This window comes from Sceloporus occidentalis, unplaced genomic scaffold, assembly GCF_023333645.1.
Source record: "Sceloporus occidentalis isolate IW3139 unplaced genomic scaffold, rSceOcc1.0.p SCAF_43, whole genome shotgun sequence".
Classification (NCBI taxonomy): Eukaryota; Metazoa; Chordata; class Lepidosauria; order Squamata; family Phrynosomatidae; genus Sceloporus; species Sceloporus occidentalis.
Window position 1 is genome coordinate 7964625 of NW_028317023.1, and position 17033 is coordinate 7981657.

The 17033-nt window shown below is 39.5% G+C and overlaps 1 protein-coding gene across 1 annotated transcript; it reads right to left on the reverse strand.

Moving 5' to 3' along the window:
- Window positions 1–11: 11 nt before the first annotated feature.
- On the reverse strand, window positions 12–15295 carry LOC149289833 (A-kinase anchor protein 17A-like). Its single transcript, XM_089490280.1, has 6 exons — window positions 14534–15295; window positions 12998–13146; window positions 10337–10577; window positions 8868–9411; window positions 445–537; window positions 12–16 (listed from the first exon to the last, which is right to left on the reverse strand). Exons 1-6 carry the CDS (start codon window positions 15293–15295, stop codon window positions 12–14), a joined length of 1794 nt encoding a protein of 597 aa, XP_089346406.1.
- Window positions 15296–17033: the final 1738 nt, after the last annotated feature.

The following is a 17033-nucleotide window of genomic DNA, read 5'->3' on the forward strand; positions in this document are numbered from 1 at the left end:
CTTCTACAGGCTTAATCTAGAAGAGAAGTTATAACTTGCATTAACTGTTTTGAGGTCTCAAAATTTAACCTAGGTGAATCAGATCAAATGAACATAACGGGCAGATTTGAAATAACAAAAGTACATAATTAATGCGTAGGAAACTGGAGCTCCAATTTGAATGTGCCCAAGCCCTCATACTTTTAAAAAGTTCATCTCTGAGCATCAGGGTTTTTATGTCAACCTCAGGGTCTCAGGGTAATTGGGTACGTTCTCAAGGTGGAATAGTCTTGAACTGACCTCATATCCTACTCAATGTTTTTCAGCACCCCAATTGGTGGTAGTTGAAATCTCTGCATAAATATAGGCAACAATTTAAAAAACTTTATCTCCTAAGTAGTATCAGCATTCATAAGGACCCTATTAAAATCATCTATATATATCCATATATATTTATTAATTTACCAACTATATCTGCTAGACCAGAGTCGGAGCCCCTAATACCTAAGGATTTCAGGGTAGCATTATTAACATTGTTAATGTACCCAAGGATTTTATCTAGGTTTAGAGAAAAAAAATGAAGCCCAATTTTGAGAATTTTTAGTACTGGAGCCCAGCCTTATAAAACCTAGAAAGCAATGTTGAAATGTACAACCCATGTGATAAAATTTTCATACATTTATGTAGGATTAAACAAATCCATTGTACAGCACTGCAGAATATGATGGAGCGGATATATCAATCCATAAAAAAAAGAGAGTTTTACAGGAAGTATTCAGCTTAAGGTTATTTTAACCACATCAAGTACACAGTTTTGTGAACATTAAACACACCCTTGTTGGTTTACTTTCTAAATCTCTTATCCTTAAAAGAAGAGCTTCGGATTAACTTGGGTCTGTGTTTTTGTGCACATACGCAAATTCACAATTCGAGTCCCAGTGCCCTGCATCTTCACAGTGCCAGGGAGCTGTCTAAAAAATAAGTAGCCACAGATATTCCCTGAAAATGAACCCCTTAATAGCACATCACAAAAGTTACATTGGCAGTATTGGCCTTTTGTGTTATTTTTTTTTAGATAATGCCTTTCCTTGAGATTAAAATAAGCGGAAATGGCTTTGTGATATATCACAAATTGGCAGTTAGTATGGTAGGTGACGATTAGTAACTTCCATTGTCCACTGAGTTTGGATGGCCCGCGCCCCCTGCCATGGGAACATAGAGATGAATGTAGGTAGGACGTTTCTTTAAGGTTATCTATTTATTTTGCAGGGATGGAGGGAGGAATGTGGGCAGCACTCTACAGGTTAATTTAACTTTATGAGATCCGCGAATCTTATTTGTTCTGTTGCGATATTGAACACAGAAAGCTGAAAGCTGAAGTACAATGTATGTTAAACATAGCCCTTGCCCCCCTACCACCCTACTAGGGGAGCGCATAGGTGGGGGTAGGTGGCTGTTTCTATATGGTTATTTATATACATTTATACACAGGGCAGACACATGGCTTTATCGTAATGATGGAGGGAGGGATGCGGCCCACTATCCACCCCAGGTAACTTTATGAGATCCTCAACTATTATTTGTTCTGCTGAGATATTGAACGTCGACCGCAGAAAGAAGTACAATGGATGGTTCTGTGCTAGTTCATAGCCCTAACCTCCAACCTGTGGAACACAGAGGTTTCAGGCCTGGGATCAAGATGACATGAGGCACTCCCACTAGGTTTACCTTACTTTACTCAAACTCAATTTTTTTCTGGTGAGATATTGAACACTAAACATATACTGTAGGGTGTGAGGGGTAATCAATAATTATATAATTTTAGTATGCAAGCCAAACCACGCTGAACAAATATTTTCTTATTGGTAAGGGATTGTGAAACTAAAACAAAATTGTGGGGTTTCTCATATTAAAGCCTTGGATTGTTTAAGTGACTTGCTTTCTGTAAGTGGCCAGTTTTTGAACTACAGCAGTGTGGGCAACACGAGTGTTGTAAGAGTAGAAGCCAAGGTAAGCCAGAAATTGTTTCAATTTTGTAAGGACACACATCACCCGATAAAGTAAAAGTAAGCTTGGAGATCTCACTCAGTGCACATCATGCCAAACCATTAATCCTCTCACAATTCGAATTAACTCCAAACAACTTATTCCTGGGAACATTTGACAAGGTTGCTTTGATTGAACCATATCTGTCCATTGGATCTCTGCTAGTCGAGCTAATTTACTGCTGAACAAAATCCCCAATACCTCTGTGTTTATCTAAAATCTTTGTTAACTTGTGAATTGTGCTTTTGTATTCAGAAAAGTCTGTGTTAACTTCATTAATGCCAGAGGAAGGGACCTAACAACTTGGTCTCGAAAACTCGCAATTAAACTCTCAGGCAATAAATGGTATCATTTTAACTATACTTTTCATCATGCCAAATGCATGCATGCTTGGAACAGCAGTTTCTGGGTCCATAATACTGTGGCAAGTTTGAGCACTTGGCCTCTCTGGAAGGTCAGATTGGAACTCTGAAGAGTGATTGCTGTTAACAATTATATATATTATATATATATATATATATATATATATATATATATATATATATATATATATATATATTGTTATTGGGGTTTTTTTTGTCCAATTTTGGTGTTACTTATTTTTAATAAAAGTGTGGTTATTTTATTTTTTTAAAGGTGTCCAGAATTTTCATTTTGGGGCATCCCTAATAGGAAGCATATATCCCCCCCCCCCCCAAAAAAAGGACAGGTGCCTGCAGCATGTGTGTGTGTTAGATAACATAGAAAGTGACGGCAGATAAGAACCATTCGGCCCATCCAACCTGCCCAACCATATTCCATTCCAATGCTTGCTTAAAAGTCTTCACTGTATTAACATCTACCACTTCTGCTGGAAGGCTATTCCATGCATCCAGTACTCTTTCAGTAATGTAATATTTCCTGATGTTACCTTTAAACCTCTAGCTTAAGACTATGTCCTCTTGTTATTGTAGCATTTCTTCTTTTAAATAAACTCTCTTCCTTTATCGTGTTGATTCCCTTTAATTAATTACGTTTCTATCATATCCCCCTGTCACCCAGGCTTTATTCCGAATTTGCTCTATTATAAGACAACCCCAAAATTTGAATATTAATTTAGGGAAAAAAGAAAATGCCTGAATATAAGACTGCCCTATAAGAAAAAAAGGTATTACTAGTAAATATTAATTCACATGTAAACTATTTTTTCCTATTTAATAAAAACTATGATTGAGAAAAATGCATTTTTTGTTTTTATTTCGTTTTATTTGCCAACTGGTCCCTCAGTTAAGCACATCTGCCTCCCAGATTTGCCTTATACCACCTTATATGCCACTCTGGGCCCCAGAAATGCATTATTGGCCCCTATATGCCACTCTGCCTCCCTGATATGCCACTCTGCCTCCAGATGTGCCTTATACACCCCCTATATGCCACTCTTTCGGACCGAAACCAAAAATTCTGCATTCACTTGGCCGAAACTGAAAATGACCACCAAAAATCAATCAATAAATAACCACACTTTTATTAAAAGTAAGTAACATACCAAAATTGTACAAAAAAAAGCAATAACAATATTAATATATATATATATAATTGTTAACAGCAACCACACTCCTATCATGCCCAGGCGCCCAGTACATGCCGGAACCTGGGCATTATAGGAGTGTCATTACAGCCTTGCTATGCCATGCTATCTCCCCACTTACACATCCATGCTATCACACACACTCATTCACAAACATTCATTCACTCATTCATTCCCTTAATTACGCATACTCGCTCATACACCCTCCCCCATCACGTTACCTGAACTGCAGAGCTCTCACTTGCAGACTTCCGCAGGGTCCCTGCTGCTTCCCTCTGTGTTGCTCGCACTCTGTGCATTCTCACAAATCATTCACATTCGTTCACTCATTCTCTCATTCATTTACACAATTTATCCACACATTAATTAATTCTCTAATTCATTCATGCAATCATTAATTCTTTCACTCATTCACACAAATCACTTACACATATTTATTAATGCATTTTAAAAAAATCATTCAAGGAATCCATCCACACATTAATCCACTCATTCTCTCATTCATTCACATAATTCATCCACGCATTAATTCTCACTCATTCACACAATTCATCCACACATTAATTAATTCTCTCACTCATTCACACAATTCATCCACACATTAATTATTCATTATATTATTGTCACTCTTTATTTCAATATTCTTACTCATTCACTAGCTGCCTCTCCCCCTTCTCACTATCTACCCCCCCTTTGTAGTTCACTTACCCTGCTGAAGTCCTGCAGTGGGAGTGCGAGGCCTGTCTCGCTGCTCTGCCGCAGTGCACAATTCCTCTTCTCCACTCCGCCTGAAGCCTTCCCGCCGCCCTGGCCTTCTGTGCCTGTGGCAGCCTCACCGCTCGCCCACTTGTATACGCAGGGCCGGCCCAAGGCAAAATGCCGCCGGGGGCGAATTTTAAAATGCCGCCCCCCCCTTTTTTACCCTTCTTCTCCCTCCGTCCCTGCCGCCCCCCCCATTATCTACCCCCCCATATTATCTACCCTCCCCCCCCCCTTGTACTTACCTTTCAGCAGTCCTAAGGCGAATCTCCCTGTTCAGTCTCGGTGCCGGCTTGTAATGCTGAGCGCCGGAAATCTTCCGGCACTCAGCATTACAAGCCGGCACCGAGACTGAACAGGAAGACTCGTCGCAGAGGAGAGAGAGAGGGGCGCCGAGAGGGTACTGACAGCTTGGTAAGCGAAAACCACTCGGCGCCCCTTTCTCTCTCTTTCGCTTTAGAAAGAAAGAAAAAAAAAAGGGCTTGGAGCGGCTGCCCCACTCGGCTCCATTGTCGGGCCGGCCCTGTGTATACGCCACTGTACCCGGGCACCACTAAGCCTACGCTCAAAATGAATATTTCTGGATATATTCCAAAGATATTAAAAGTAACAAATTTTCCAAAAAAGTTCTCACCTCATTTAATTAAATTTATCATATATATATATGTAGTGGTACATGACTGCACACACACAGTCAATGTTCGTTATAGTATATAGTATATTGCCGAGTATAGACGCATGCCAATAATCTTAACCTGTGAAAGCACATTTATGCTTCTATTATAATGACATCTTGTGGCTCCGGTTTTGGATTTATTGCTAAATTACAAGATAATGGTGTATAACCGTTTAAGAAGATCTCCGATACTGATATAGATAACATGAGTAGAACTGCATGGACTTTAAATGTTAAAGAAAAAAACATAGCTTGCAATTTTTAGAGATAAGAAAAATTCCATTCTCAAGGTACCCATCCTCTGGTGGGACCCTAGGTTGCACATTTACGTACAACCTCACCCTGAATTTAAAGTGAATTGTTTTGGATGTAGAATGTTTAACAAGAGACCAAGAGTAGCTGTACTTGATTACAATAGGGATAGAAGCGGCGAGTCAGCTTTTTTTTTTTACTCCTTTTTTTTTTCTTAACATGGACGGCATCTCGGAAAAATGTTTTGGGCTCCAAAAAATGTCTGCTTACAGCCCTGAATGAATTTACTATTTGAGTGCTGCGCTTTATATTTGTAGACAGTGTCACAGGATACCCATAAAATTGGATACATCAATTTGATAAGTAAAACAGTGCCCTCTAGAGGTAAAGCATAGACTGTGCCCCTAAACCTTCTGCTTTTATTTTTCTAGTCTAAAGGCTATGGCCAATGATTATGCCTATGGTGGATCACAAGTGACAATGTCCTCCACATGGCTTTTTCTTAATTGTTATTAGGTGTGTGTCTGTTTCATTTCTGTTCCACCGTACAGAGCAGAGCAGGAAAAATAAAACTGTATGCCAATATGGACACATCTAAGGCTAAAAGATGCACTCAAAGACATAAGATATGTCACTTTGATTTATCTCCCCTTGATTAGCCCCTCTTGGGTTACGATGTAATATTGGAAGTTGGAAAAAAATTGAAACTCACATTTCAAAGTCACAGACAACTTGCAGTTTAATGAATTGGTGACTTGCCTTCTTGCCTTCCCCTCAATGGCATCTCCTGCCTGTGTTTTCTTTTTTTATGAGTACTAATGGAAGTTGGCTTTAGTTAATTTGTTATTTCTTGGTAAATGAGCAAGGAACAGATAATTGTCCCAGACTATTGCAGGCTGATTCTCTCATATGCCTTTAGCCCTACTCGTTGATTCCATCCTCTGTCGTCATTCCTGCCATAAAAGGCAATGTATGCCTGTATAAACTAATGTTCTAGGCTATGCTGCAGTGTGCCTGGCGTTATATGTCTTGTCCTTGAATAAACTCAATCTATGTAATTATTTTTTGGTCTGCTTGTCCATGTATTTTCATCTTTTTACTTACCTTAATCAGTAAACAAATGAAAAGAATGTTTGTCGAGAAATACTTAAAAAATTAATAAATCAAAATATTCTTGGTAAAATAAGTATCTTCTAAATAAATAAAATTAGAGAATGTGAAAAATAATGTCTAAATTATATATATATATATATGAAAACAAGCCCACTGGAGCTACATAATTGACCCAATAGGGGTATAGTTCAGTGGTAGAGCATTGGTGTCTGGTGCCACCGATTTTAGTGAAGTCTTAGTATCAGATTTGGACCACCGCAGCCAAAGAACAAATATCATCAACCCCATCAGTTAGAAATTGAAACAGGATTATAGGACTCAGAACAAGGTTTGTCTCAGAAGAGAGGAAGTGTTATAACAAGACGTCATAGTCTAAAACTAGAGGGTCAGAGGTTTAGATGTAATGTTCTTTAGTTAGAAGGTGCTGGATAAACAGAATAGCCTCTCATTAGACGTGGTAGAGGACATTACAGCAATGGCACCAAGACGTTAGCAGCAGATCCTTTTAAGTTGCGAGGTGGGGACTCCATGGATGCATCCTGGTGCCATGTGTTCCTCAGGTAAGTGACGCACATGCACCCGGCCATCCACATGATGTAAAAGAAACCGTGATTCCTCAGAAGAGGCCCCCTTCTTCCATTGCTCTGTTGTCCTGTTCTTATGCTCACATTCCCATTGTAGGCCCTTTATGCAGTGGACAGGAGTCAGCATGACCCTGCTGCCGGTTCACTGCTTTTCCTTCCTTGGACCACTTTTCATAGGTACTGACCACTGCAGACCAGGAACACCCCACAAAAGCTGCAGTTTTGGCGATGCCATCACAGTCTGGGCCATGTCAAAATCGCTCAGATCCTTACGCTTGCCCATTTTTCCTGCTCCAAATATATCAACGGAGGACAAAAAGTTCTCTTGCTGCCTAATATATCCCACCCACTGACAAGAGCCATTATAACAAAATTATCAGTGTTATGCAAAGCTAAAATTAACTGAACAGGATAAAAAACATTGCAAGAACTGCAATATATGAAATCTTGCAGCTCTTGTTAACCATGCAAGATATACCAAACAGGGCAGCCAAGAGAAACTGGGATACGTCCTATTTTGTAGGGTATACTTATTTTTTTTGAACATGGCAACCAATAGACATGTCCTGCTAACTTGATCATGGTATGTGGCGATAACATCACTAGGTCTTAGGGTCTAGATTAACTACATTACTGTTCGGTAGCTGCCACCCTTTCCCATTTGCAGTTAAACACAAATTGTGTGGTTGCTTGCATGTGTTGTGTTGTTAAAATACAACTAGAATCAGGTTTATCCATTTTCAGTACTGAAACAAGGGACTTGCCTGAAGCCAAAAACTTAAGTAAATGTGGAAATTCACGGGTCAAAAATAGCTCTTCATACAAATAATACTATGACGGATACTTACAAAAGGTGATTCTGGTGCAATTTAATAATTGGTCTCTTCACAATGCCAACTAGTGGAATGTTCCTGCTAATTAGACCAGTTCACTGGTTGCAATAGTGATGACGATAATTTCCAATTGACTATGTTTTTCTGTTCTATGGTAACACTTGATGACATGACCGTAGTTGTATAGCAATGTAGTATACTGTAAAGTTTTGCAGAATATACACATACAAATACACATGTATTTTTAATCTGGTATAAATAAAAAAAACAAATTGAACATAACGATTTGTACAAAGCTGGAATATAAACATGAAATTTCTTAGCATGTTTTTGCTTGCATTTATTCTATAATAATCTTTTCCTGTAGTCCCTTAAAATGAATGGCAAACCTGAGATTATATTAGTTTAAAAGAAAAAAAAAAGGATGAATTCTGGTCCTCTTTTACTGTCCATGCAGAAAAAGTACACTAACTGAAAAAAAAGCACACATCCAGGTGTAAATATTATATCAAGAGCCTAAAACTTAATTTTTGTCATGGTGTCGCTCTGATGTTTAAATCTAATATTGATTGCCACGGGTGTATTCTGGCAGCAAAGCCAGAAAAATCTGGTGTCTATAAATTGTCATATATCCTACACAGATACTAACTTATGTCACCTGCTCCAGACTCATCTGACCTCAAGTAAGAAAGTTCTAAAAATATAGACTCCTCACTACACCAGATGGGTGCACAACCTGGATTCAAGACATTCTACAGCAAAAATCTAAGTGCGTGCCGCTCAGCTACTCCATGAGCTTCTATCCCTACTATAGGGCCTCCTATAGTGCTTACTATGTCTATGACTATGTTTATGCCTTCTCTCCTTACTCCTGTTCCTGCTTTCCTCTGGGCTCAAACTTCTTCTATGTGGACTGTAGTCTCTACAGTTATGCTTCTTGTGTGTTTTTTTAAACTTATGCTCATCTCTCTCCCTGTTCAAGTCTCTTTTGTGTTTCGACTTATGTTTGTGGACTTTTTCCTGAGCGTGTGAATGTGTGCTGGAGACTTCTAACCTACTTTCTTCCACGTCGTTCTTTTTTTGTGAAGTATCCAATGCGTTTGCATATAATTTCTGACCAATCGCTGAATTCAGGGGAGTATTACTGTCACACAGAGGCATTCCATGAAGAGCGCTGTTGATCTGTTTGCACTCCTGCATTTGGGAAACATTGTAGTGGACTTCATTAATGCTCTGCAGATTTGAGCTTGCATAGGGGTTGTACTGCTGTTCTGGCTCATAGTTTGAAGGGGTCTGAGTAGAGGTAGAGGTAACATAGTTTAAGGGCGACTCGCAAGGGACACTTTCACTGGGTGCAGGAAAATAATACTGCACCGGTGTGGAGTCCTCCACACTCTGAGGGATAGGGTGAAAGTTCCTTTTAATGAGACTATTCAGAAGCTTCTCCCTTAGCTCCCTTTCCTTTCTCTGAAGTGACAAAGCACGTTGCTTTTCTTCTTCTACACGTCTTAATTCCGCTTCCTGCTGTCGTCTTCTCTCTTCAAACTGAAGCTGCAGAATCCTTTCTGCTTCCTTTTCTTCCTCTTCATGTAACTTTCCAGACTGTATAAGAAAATCAAAATAATGTTAGTTTACATAGTATCATTGTACAAAAAAAATAATAAAAATACATATATATATGAAAAAATGAATTCCCAATTTCAGAATGTTTAATATAATTTCAATCGACAAACATGTCCTCTTAACCTGTATTACTATTCATGTATAGAGGCACAATTAGATTTTCCTCCCATTAGATAATGTTCGATTATAAGACGACCCTGATTATAAGACGACCCCCCAAACCTGAATATTAATTTAGGAAAAAGAAAAAGCCTGAATATAAGACGACCCTATAGGAAAAAAGTTTTACCAGTAAATGTTAATTCATGTAAACTATGTAAACAATTGTTTGTTAATAAAAGCTACGATTGAGAAAAATATTTCTCAAGTAATGCACATTTGCCCCCAGGCTTGCCACTTTGCCCCAGAAATGCCTTATACCCCACATATGCCACTGTGCCCCATGATATGCCAGGAGGATCCAGGTCCCCTGCAGCTGCGGGGGATCTGGATCTTAGTCGTCTCATAGTCAGACCTATTTGAGGTCTGATTATAAGAAAACCTCGTCTTATAATCGAGCAAATACGGTATATGTGACAATATGTTACTGGCCTTGGCTGCCATTATTGTGAACTGGATCCAAATTTGTCCCGTTTACTTCTTTCCCTTATACAACCACACAGGTATGATTTGTACATTCATGTTTTTGCCCAAAATGCATATCTTTGAATTTATCAATATTAAATCTCATCTACCATTTGGCTGACCAGTAACCTATTTTATTAACTTTATGCGGTACTGACTTTCAAATAAAATCATCAAAAGCTATCATAAATCAATAAATACATGTGCTTTAAGGCTGAGAGGTCTAATAAGCTTAAGAATTTTTTGAACTAGTATTATATGTGGCATTTAATTATTTCACCTTCACTCTGCTTAGCAGCTCAGCAATTAATCTAATGGACTGCAGATTCCTCTGAGCCAGTAAAAGCCTTCTTTCTTCTAATCGTATTTTCTCTTGCAATCTCTTTTGTTCCTCGGCTTGCAATTTTTGCATTTTTTTCTTGTTCCGTCGCAGTTCTCGTTCTTTTAGCTTCTCCTCCTTACGTCTCATCTTTTCCTTCTTTTTTTTCTCCTTTTCAAGATCTTCCTGCTCTTTCTGCTTGCTGTAATAAACAAAAAACAAATATTAAAATCATATGCATTTTAAAACTACACCCGTCCTGACCATCAAGTCTAAATGCTCATTATATGAAACGTGCACTCTCTGGATATGTACCAACACACCAGTCAAGAGCCATAACACCTTGGTGTGTAGGACGAGAGAAAAATCCATAAGAAAGACTCAGATTTGTTTTAGGGCAATCCCATTCACTATCGCTTTTATAGTAAAACATTGGAGACCTGCCAATTGATCTACTAGAAAAATGGAACAGAAACTCAATGAGAGATAAAATAGATAGCATTTAAAGGGGGATAATAAATCATGTATTTTGCAAAACAAGTAAGTGGTGGTAACCGACCAATCCATCAATAAGGCAGTGTTCATCCATCTATATCTCCTTTCTAAAGAATTGGCTCATAAGCAGGAAATTAACTCAATGGTATGGATGTCGCTATCGCTTCCGGCTGCAGCGTAAGTGCGTGGGATCTACACGCTGCCCCGGCTACATGACAGGGAAATCAGAAGCAACGGTAAGTTTGGGGGGGGGGCGGGGGAGTGTTAAATGGGGGGCATAAGGCATTTCTGGAGGCAAAGTGCTCTGTGAAATGCCTTTTTAACCCTCTATACGCCACTCTGCCTCCTGAATGCCTTAAACCTCCCTATATGCCACTCTTCCCCATAATATGCCTTTTAACCCTCTAAATGCCAGAGTGGTATATAGGGGTATAAGGCATTTCTGGAGGCAGAGTGGCACATAGGGGGTCAAAAGGCATATCATGGGGCACAGTGGCATATAGGGTTAAAAGGCATATCATGGGGCACAGTGGCATATAGGGGGTATAAGGCATTTCTGGGGCAGATGTGCATAACTGGGGGGCAGGTTGGAAAATAGAAGGAAATAAAAACAAAAATTTTTTATCAATCATAGCTTTTATTAAAAAAAATAGTTTACATGAATTATCATTTACTGGTAAAACTTTTTTCCTATAGGGTCGTCTTATATTCAGGCTCTTTTTTTCCTAAATTAATATTCAGATTTTTCGTCTTATAATCAGGGTCGTCCTATAATACGGTGTATATATTATATACACACACACTGAATACATCATTTATACATTCACAGTGTGGATTGGAAAAATTGTATGAAACCCCTAGGCTGATCAAAAGCTAACTGGAGTCAGGAGTTAACAAGTCTGGACCTAAAATTAAAATTGTTGATTTGTATAAAGCTGGAAACAGTTACAAAGTAATTTCAAAGAGTTTACATATTCATCAATCAGGTGACAAATTGTTTATAGAGATGATTTAGTTTAGACTACTCTCCCTAGAAGTGGGTGCCCAGCTAGAATGCTTAATGAGGTTAAAAAAAACAAAAAAACCCTACAGTAAAACCGAAAGGCTTGAAAGAATCAGTTAACATTTCTGTTTATGAGTCTACCATATGCAAAACATTGAACAGACATGGAGTCCATGACAGGACACCACGGAAGAAGTTACTGCCTGGGAAACTAAAGTTGAATTGTTCAGGAAGAACATAAAGCATTACGTATGGCGTTAAATGGGCACTGCATACCTACATGAAAACATCATCCCAATGGTTAAGCATGGTGGAGGGAGCATCATGATTTGGGGCGGCTTTGCTGCCCAGAGCTTTTACCTATTAGATATTCTGTGGAATGAGCTCAAGAGATCCATTCACGCCAGACATCTTAATATATCTGAGCTTAAGCAGTTCTGTAAGGAAGAATGGTCTAAAATTCCTCCTGAGTGTTGTGCAGGTCTGATCTGCAGCTACTGAAAGCAATTGTTTGAGTTTATTGCTACTTTTTCTACCAGCATATATTACGTAAATATTATCATTGTACGTTATTAGCTTAAGCACATTGTGTTTGACTATACGTTTATGAACAATTAATGCAGAAAACCAGGCATTTACAAAGGGTTCCTTTACTTTTTCTTGCCACTATCTACCTGTTGTAGCAAGAAGCCTATTAGGACGTATAGGTACGTCCAAGACTTTGTTGCAGCTGCAGGGATCGCACCCTACTGCTACACAAGAGATTAGGCTGGCTTCAGACAATCTCTTTCGGTAGGCGTCACTGCTGACACCCAATGGAAGTTCACTTGAGGCCAGGAGAGCCTTTTATGTGCTATGTAAGGTAAGATACTACCATAAAAATATAAAATAAAAACGTATAGGGCAAAAATGCTCTCTAAGTATTTTTAAGTAGCACTGACCATCAAGTCCTACTTTTTTACTCATAAAAATAATGATAAACTTTATTCACACACAGCACAATACTACAACACCATGCATCAAAAAGCCTGCAACTACTATATCATACACTGCACAATCTGTGAAATCATGGTATAATTTTCATATCAAGTGTAGTTCCTCTACAAAGTTTTAACAAGCCTTACCGCTCTTCTTCCTTTTGTCTTTCCTCTGCTTCCTTCTCCTTCCTCTTCTGTTCCTCTCGGCGTAGCTCCAGTTCCTGCAGTTTCTGACGCTCTAGCTGTCTCTTTTTAATGGACGCCTCACTCAAATGTTTTGTGGTGTCAAAAGAAACCTGTAAAATGTGATAAATGTGCATGGCATAATGCTATATGCAAGGAGTGAAAGTAAATTCATATTTACATACAGATCCATGAACATCTCACTTTACTATCAGGCAAGATAAAAAAAAAATCTCTGTCTTAAGTACGAATACAGCACACTATTAACCTTCATTTCAACTGCCTGAAATCATCGGTTAGGAATAGTGAACTCCTTTGAGAGGTGGTCACCGTTGGCAATGCTTAAAGCTTAGGTAAACCTTCACTTACAAATTTACCGTATTGGCTCGAATATAGGCTGCACCCCCCCCCCCCACTTTAAGTCTTCAAAGTGGGGATGCGGCCTATATGCAGGGTCTAGCGCCCAATGCCCGGGACATGCAGTTCCGGGCAGACAGCAGGGTTAGGATACAGATCCCCCGCAGCGGTGCAGGGGACCTGCATCCTACTCTCCGATACGCTGAGACAGCCTCCCCTGCCAGCACTTTCAATGGGGGGAGTGCCGGCACAGGAGGTTGTCTAAGTGCATCGCGCAGACGTTCACCGGCGATGTGCGTAAACAGCCCACGCTGCCGGCACATCTGCACGATGTGCTTTAACAATCTCCCTTGCTGGGAATTCCCACGGGGGGAGTCCCGGCAAGGGAGATTGTTAAAGCACACGGCGGAAGTGCCAGCACCGGAAGTTGAATACGCGTACTGCGTATCTGTCCCCCGCCGGCCCTGCAAGACCCCGGGGAGTCTGCACCGGTAAATCTAGCGGTTGGGGGGGGGGACCTCTTGGGGGCAGAGTGGCAGCATATCTCAGGGGGGGAATAGAGTGGCAGCATATCTCGGGGGGGGGTGGCACATCTCGGGGGGGCAGAGTGGCAGCATATCTCACGGGAGCAGAGTGGCAGCATATCTCACGGGAGCAGAGTGGCAGCATATCTCACGGGAGCAGAGTGGCAGCATATCTCACGGGAGCAGAGTGGCAGCATATCTCACGGGGGCAGAGTGGCAGCATATCTGTTCCACTAAGTGTTTTTTTTTTACTAAGAAATTTTTTTCTTTAAAAAAGCACCTTACTTTTAGGGTGCGGCCTATATTCGGGTGCGGCCTATATCCGAGCCAATACAGTAGCTAAGCAATGCACATTTTCATGTATGTATGTATATATATATTTAGAACAATAAGTCAATATATAACCAACTAAGCCTTTGAGGCCCTAGCTCTTAAGCAACATTTGACTCACCGCGCTGAAATTCAAAACGTTAACACCAAATTACAGATCATACCTTAGACTGAGATGGTTGGACCTTTAAACGTTTGTTAATAACGCACTACCAAAAGCAACATCTAGCAGGAAATGGCAATATTACATTGAAAATTAACAAAATATTAACTATATCCAATTCCCCACCTTGATATTGCAGGCCACCGCTTTTCCATCTTCACCTCTGTGCATTAGTTTCATTCCTCGCAGAGCAGTCATGGCCTTTACAAACCCAGCATACTCTTTGTACTGCACATATGCTTCAAAGTTCAAGTGGCCACCAAAACTGAAGGTATGAAAGTTCCTGCCAGTCATCTCTTCTCTGTAAGGATCAAGCATAGGTATATCCACATTCCTGATTTCTCCAAAAACACTAAAGACTTTCACAAGGACTTCCTCACTTGGTTTTTCCAAGCCCGAGTCCATGGAAGCAAACCATTTGCAAGGTAACCCTTCAAGATGGATTGTATCAGGTCTTTCACCAGGTGAATTCTCATTCATATCTTTAGCATCACGGAAGAAGGAGTCCCAGTCATGCCTGGTGGGAAAGTCAATTTTATGCTCAGCAGCTCTTACTTTTAAAATATCTGAGAAACCACTGAGCTTTATGCTTTTTCCATCTAAAGCCGTTACAAATGACTTCACAAGACTTTTGTTGTCTACTTCTCCTTCAAATCGAATAAAGTCTATAGTGCTTTTGGAAATTCGTAAGGTAGAGAATTGATGGTTAGTCACCATGCCTTTAAGGCGCTCCATTACTTCCCAGTTGGAGATGGACTTTCCAGGTTGCTTTAGTTGAGGAAGTGCCACGCTGATGATCATCTTTGTAATGGGCTTTAGATACAGCCCAAAAGACTGGCAGAGTTCTGCAGCTTCAGATGCATCGTGGACTATAGTAGCTGCTGCCATAACCCCTTAAAAAAATAAAACAAAGTTACGAAAAGGAAAAATGGTAAAACAGCCTTCAACCTAATGAGAATACTATATTTAGTCAGAACATAAATTAGATTGGAATCACATTTTTTATTGGCATGGATTATATTTGATGCACAAGATTCATGAAGAGCTACAGTATGAGCGCATCCCCAGCATTAAAGTGCTGATGTGCTATATGCTGCAGTAAGTGGTAGTAGAAATGCTAATCAGCTTTAACAATAATACTATCATAAGCTATAAATAATTGCTAGCCATTAGGCTTGCAACTCACAAAAAAAACGATCCGAGCAGGGGTTTAAATAGCTGGACTAAAGGGCAAGTTGGCAGAAGAGTTGCAGCTTCATCTCCCTCTCTCCACTTGTGAAGGGGCAAGCCATAAGAGCTACTGTTTAAAGAATAAGCACATGCAAAAAAGTGAGATTTCTTAAAAGTCATCTAGCTTATCAAACTGGTAAATATAAGCTCCGCACAGCGTTCTTGTGGAGAAACTAGTCTGGGATATACATGCCAGATAATTAACAGGGCAAAAACAATATATATATTTGAATATGGAAAGGACACTGGAAGGCTATAAATAATAGATAAGTAACAAATTAAAGTAATCAGGTATTACATACTTTAATGCTCAAATGTGGCATTACAGGGTTGATATAAAATACATGGTCCTAAACCAGTTCATCGTAATTCATATTTTGTAAAGCCATATTTTTTAAGGCTAATGCATTAAAGGATAACATAAGATTGGGAAAAGCCTGAATATAGAGCCAGCCTCCTTTTACTAGAAAAGAGCATTGGTTTGAGCCACCTAAATCTTACCACGAATCGACGAACCAGTCGGATCAGTCCGGTAACTAAACAGACGTACAAACCAACGTATAACAACAAACCGTGTATAAAAATAAATAAAAAAAAATGCCCACAAAATGAACCGTTCCCTATGCTTAACGGAAACCACACACCTCTATGGTGCCGGAAAACAACTTCCGCTTCCGTTCGGATCCCGGTTTCCGCTCCCAGAGTTCTCTTAGCGTTGATACATAGTTTCCTTGGAGACGGTTTGCTGAGTACTAAGTTCCAAAGCAAGAGACGCAATGGATGTTATAATGAGCTATTTCATCGGCTAATAGTGTTCTTCTCAGTTTGGGCTCCAAAAAAATGGCCGCACTAGCTACGCAGGGAGATATTGTTTCTTTTTAGTGTCAGCTCTAGCGTTTAAGGTTATGGGAAGTTGTCATATAGTCAAATGAGGAAGTTACCGTTGCTCTATTATTTAGTACAGAAAACTTGTATTTTAGCTCGTGTCTGTGTAGGTTTTGCAGCAACAGGGACAGTTAAAAATATGTACATTATACGTTTTACATACTTGTGATTATATTTCATATAAGACAGTACTTTAAGAACCAATAAAAGTATTTTGATAGTAATTATGTCCTATCTTCAACACATTGCATATATTCATCATTGTAAAGCTTCCCTCTCAACAGGAGCACAATGATCAAAAAACCGCAATCATATTTTTTTTCTATGATATTTATCATAGTCTGGGGGGTCTCAATGATTTTATGGATTTTTGGTAGGGTGTAAATCATGGGAGTTTTTGGAAAGGGAATATGTGTCAGATGTTTGTTTAATTTCTGGTAACACATCTCTATTTTATTTCACTGTATGTATTAATGTCCTCATGCTGTCTTTCTATTTCTTTTATGATGTA

What these genes read in the sequence shown, in the direction of transcription:
- LOC149289833 (XM_089490280.1), bottom strand. Translation starts at nt 15,295, where the DNA reads ATGGCAGCAGCTACTATAGTCCACGATGCATCTGAAGCTGCAGAACTC. An exon ending in CGGTGGCCTGCAATATCAAG is followed by an intron (nt 13,147 to 14,533) that starts GTGGGGAATTGG and finishes CACATTTTACAG; the next exon opens with GTTTCTTTTGACACCACAAA. An exon ending in AAAGAACGACGTGGAAGAAA is followed by an intron (nt 538 to 8,867) that starts GTAGGTTAGAAG and finishes CTCTAAACCTAG; the next exon opens with ATAAAATCCTTGGGTACATT.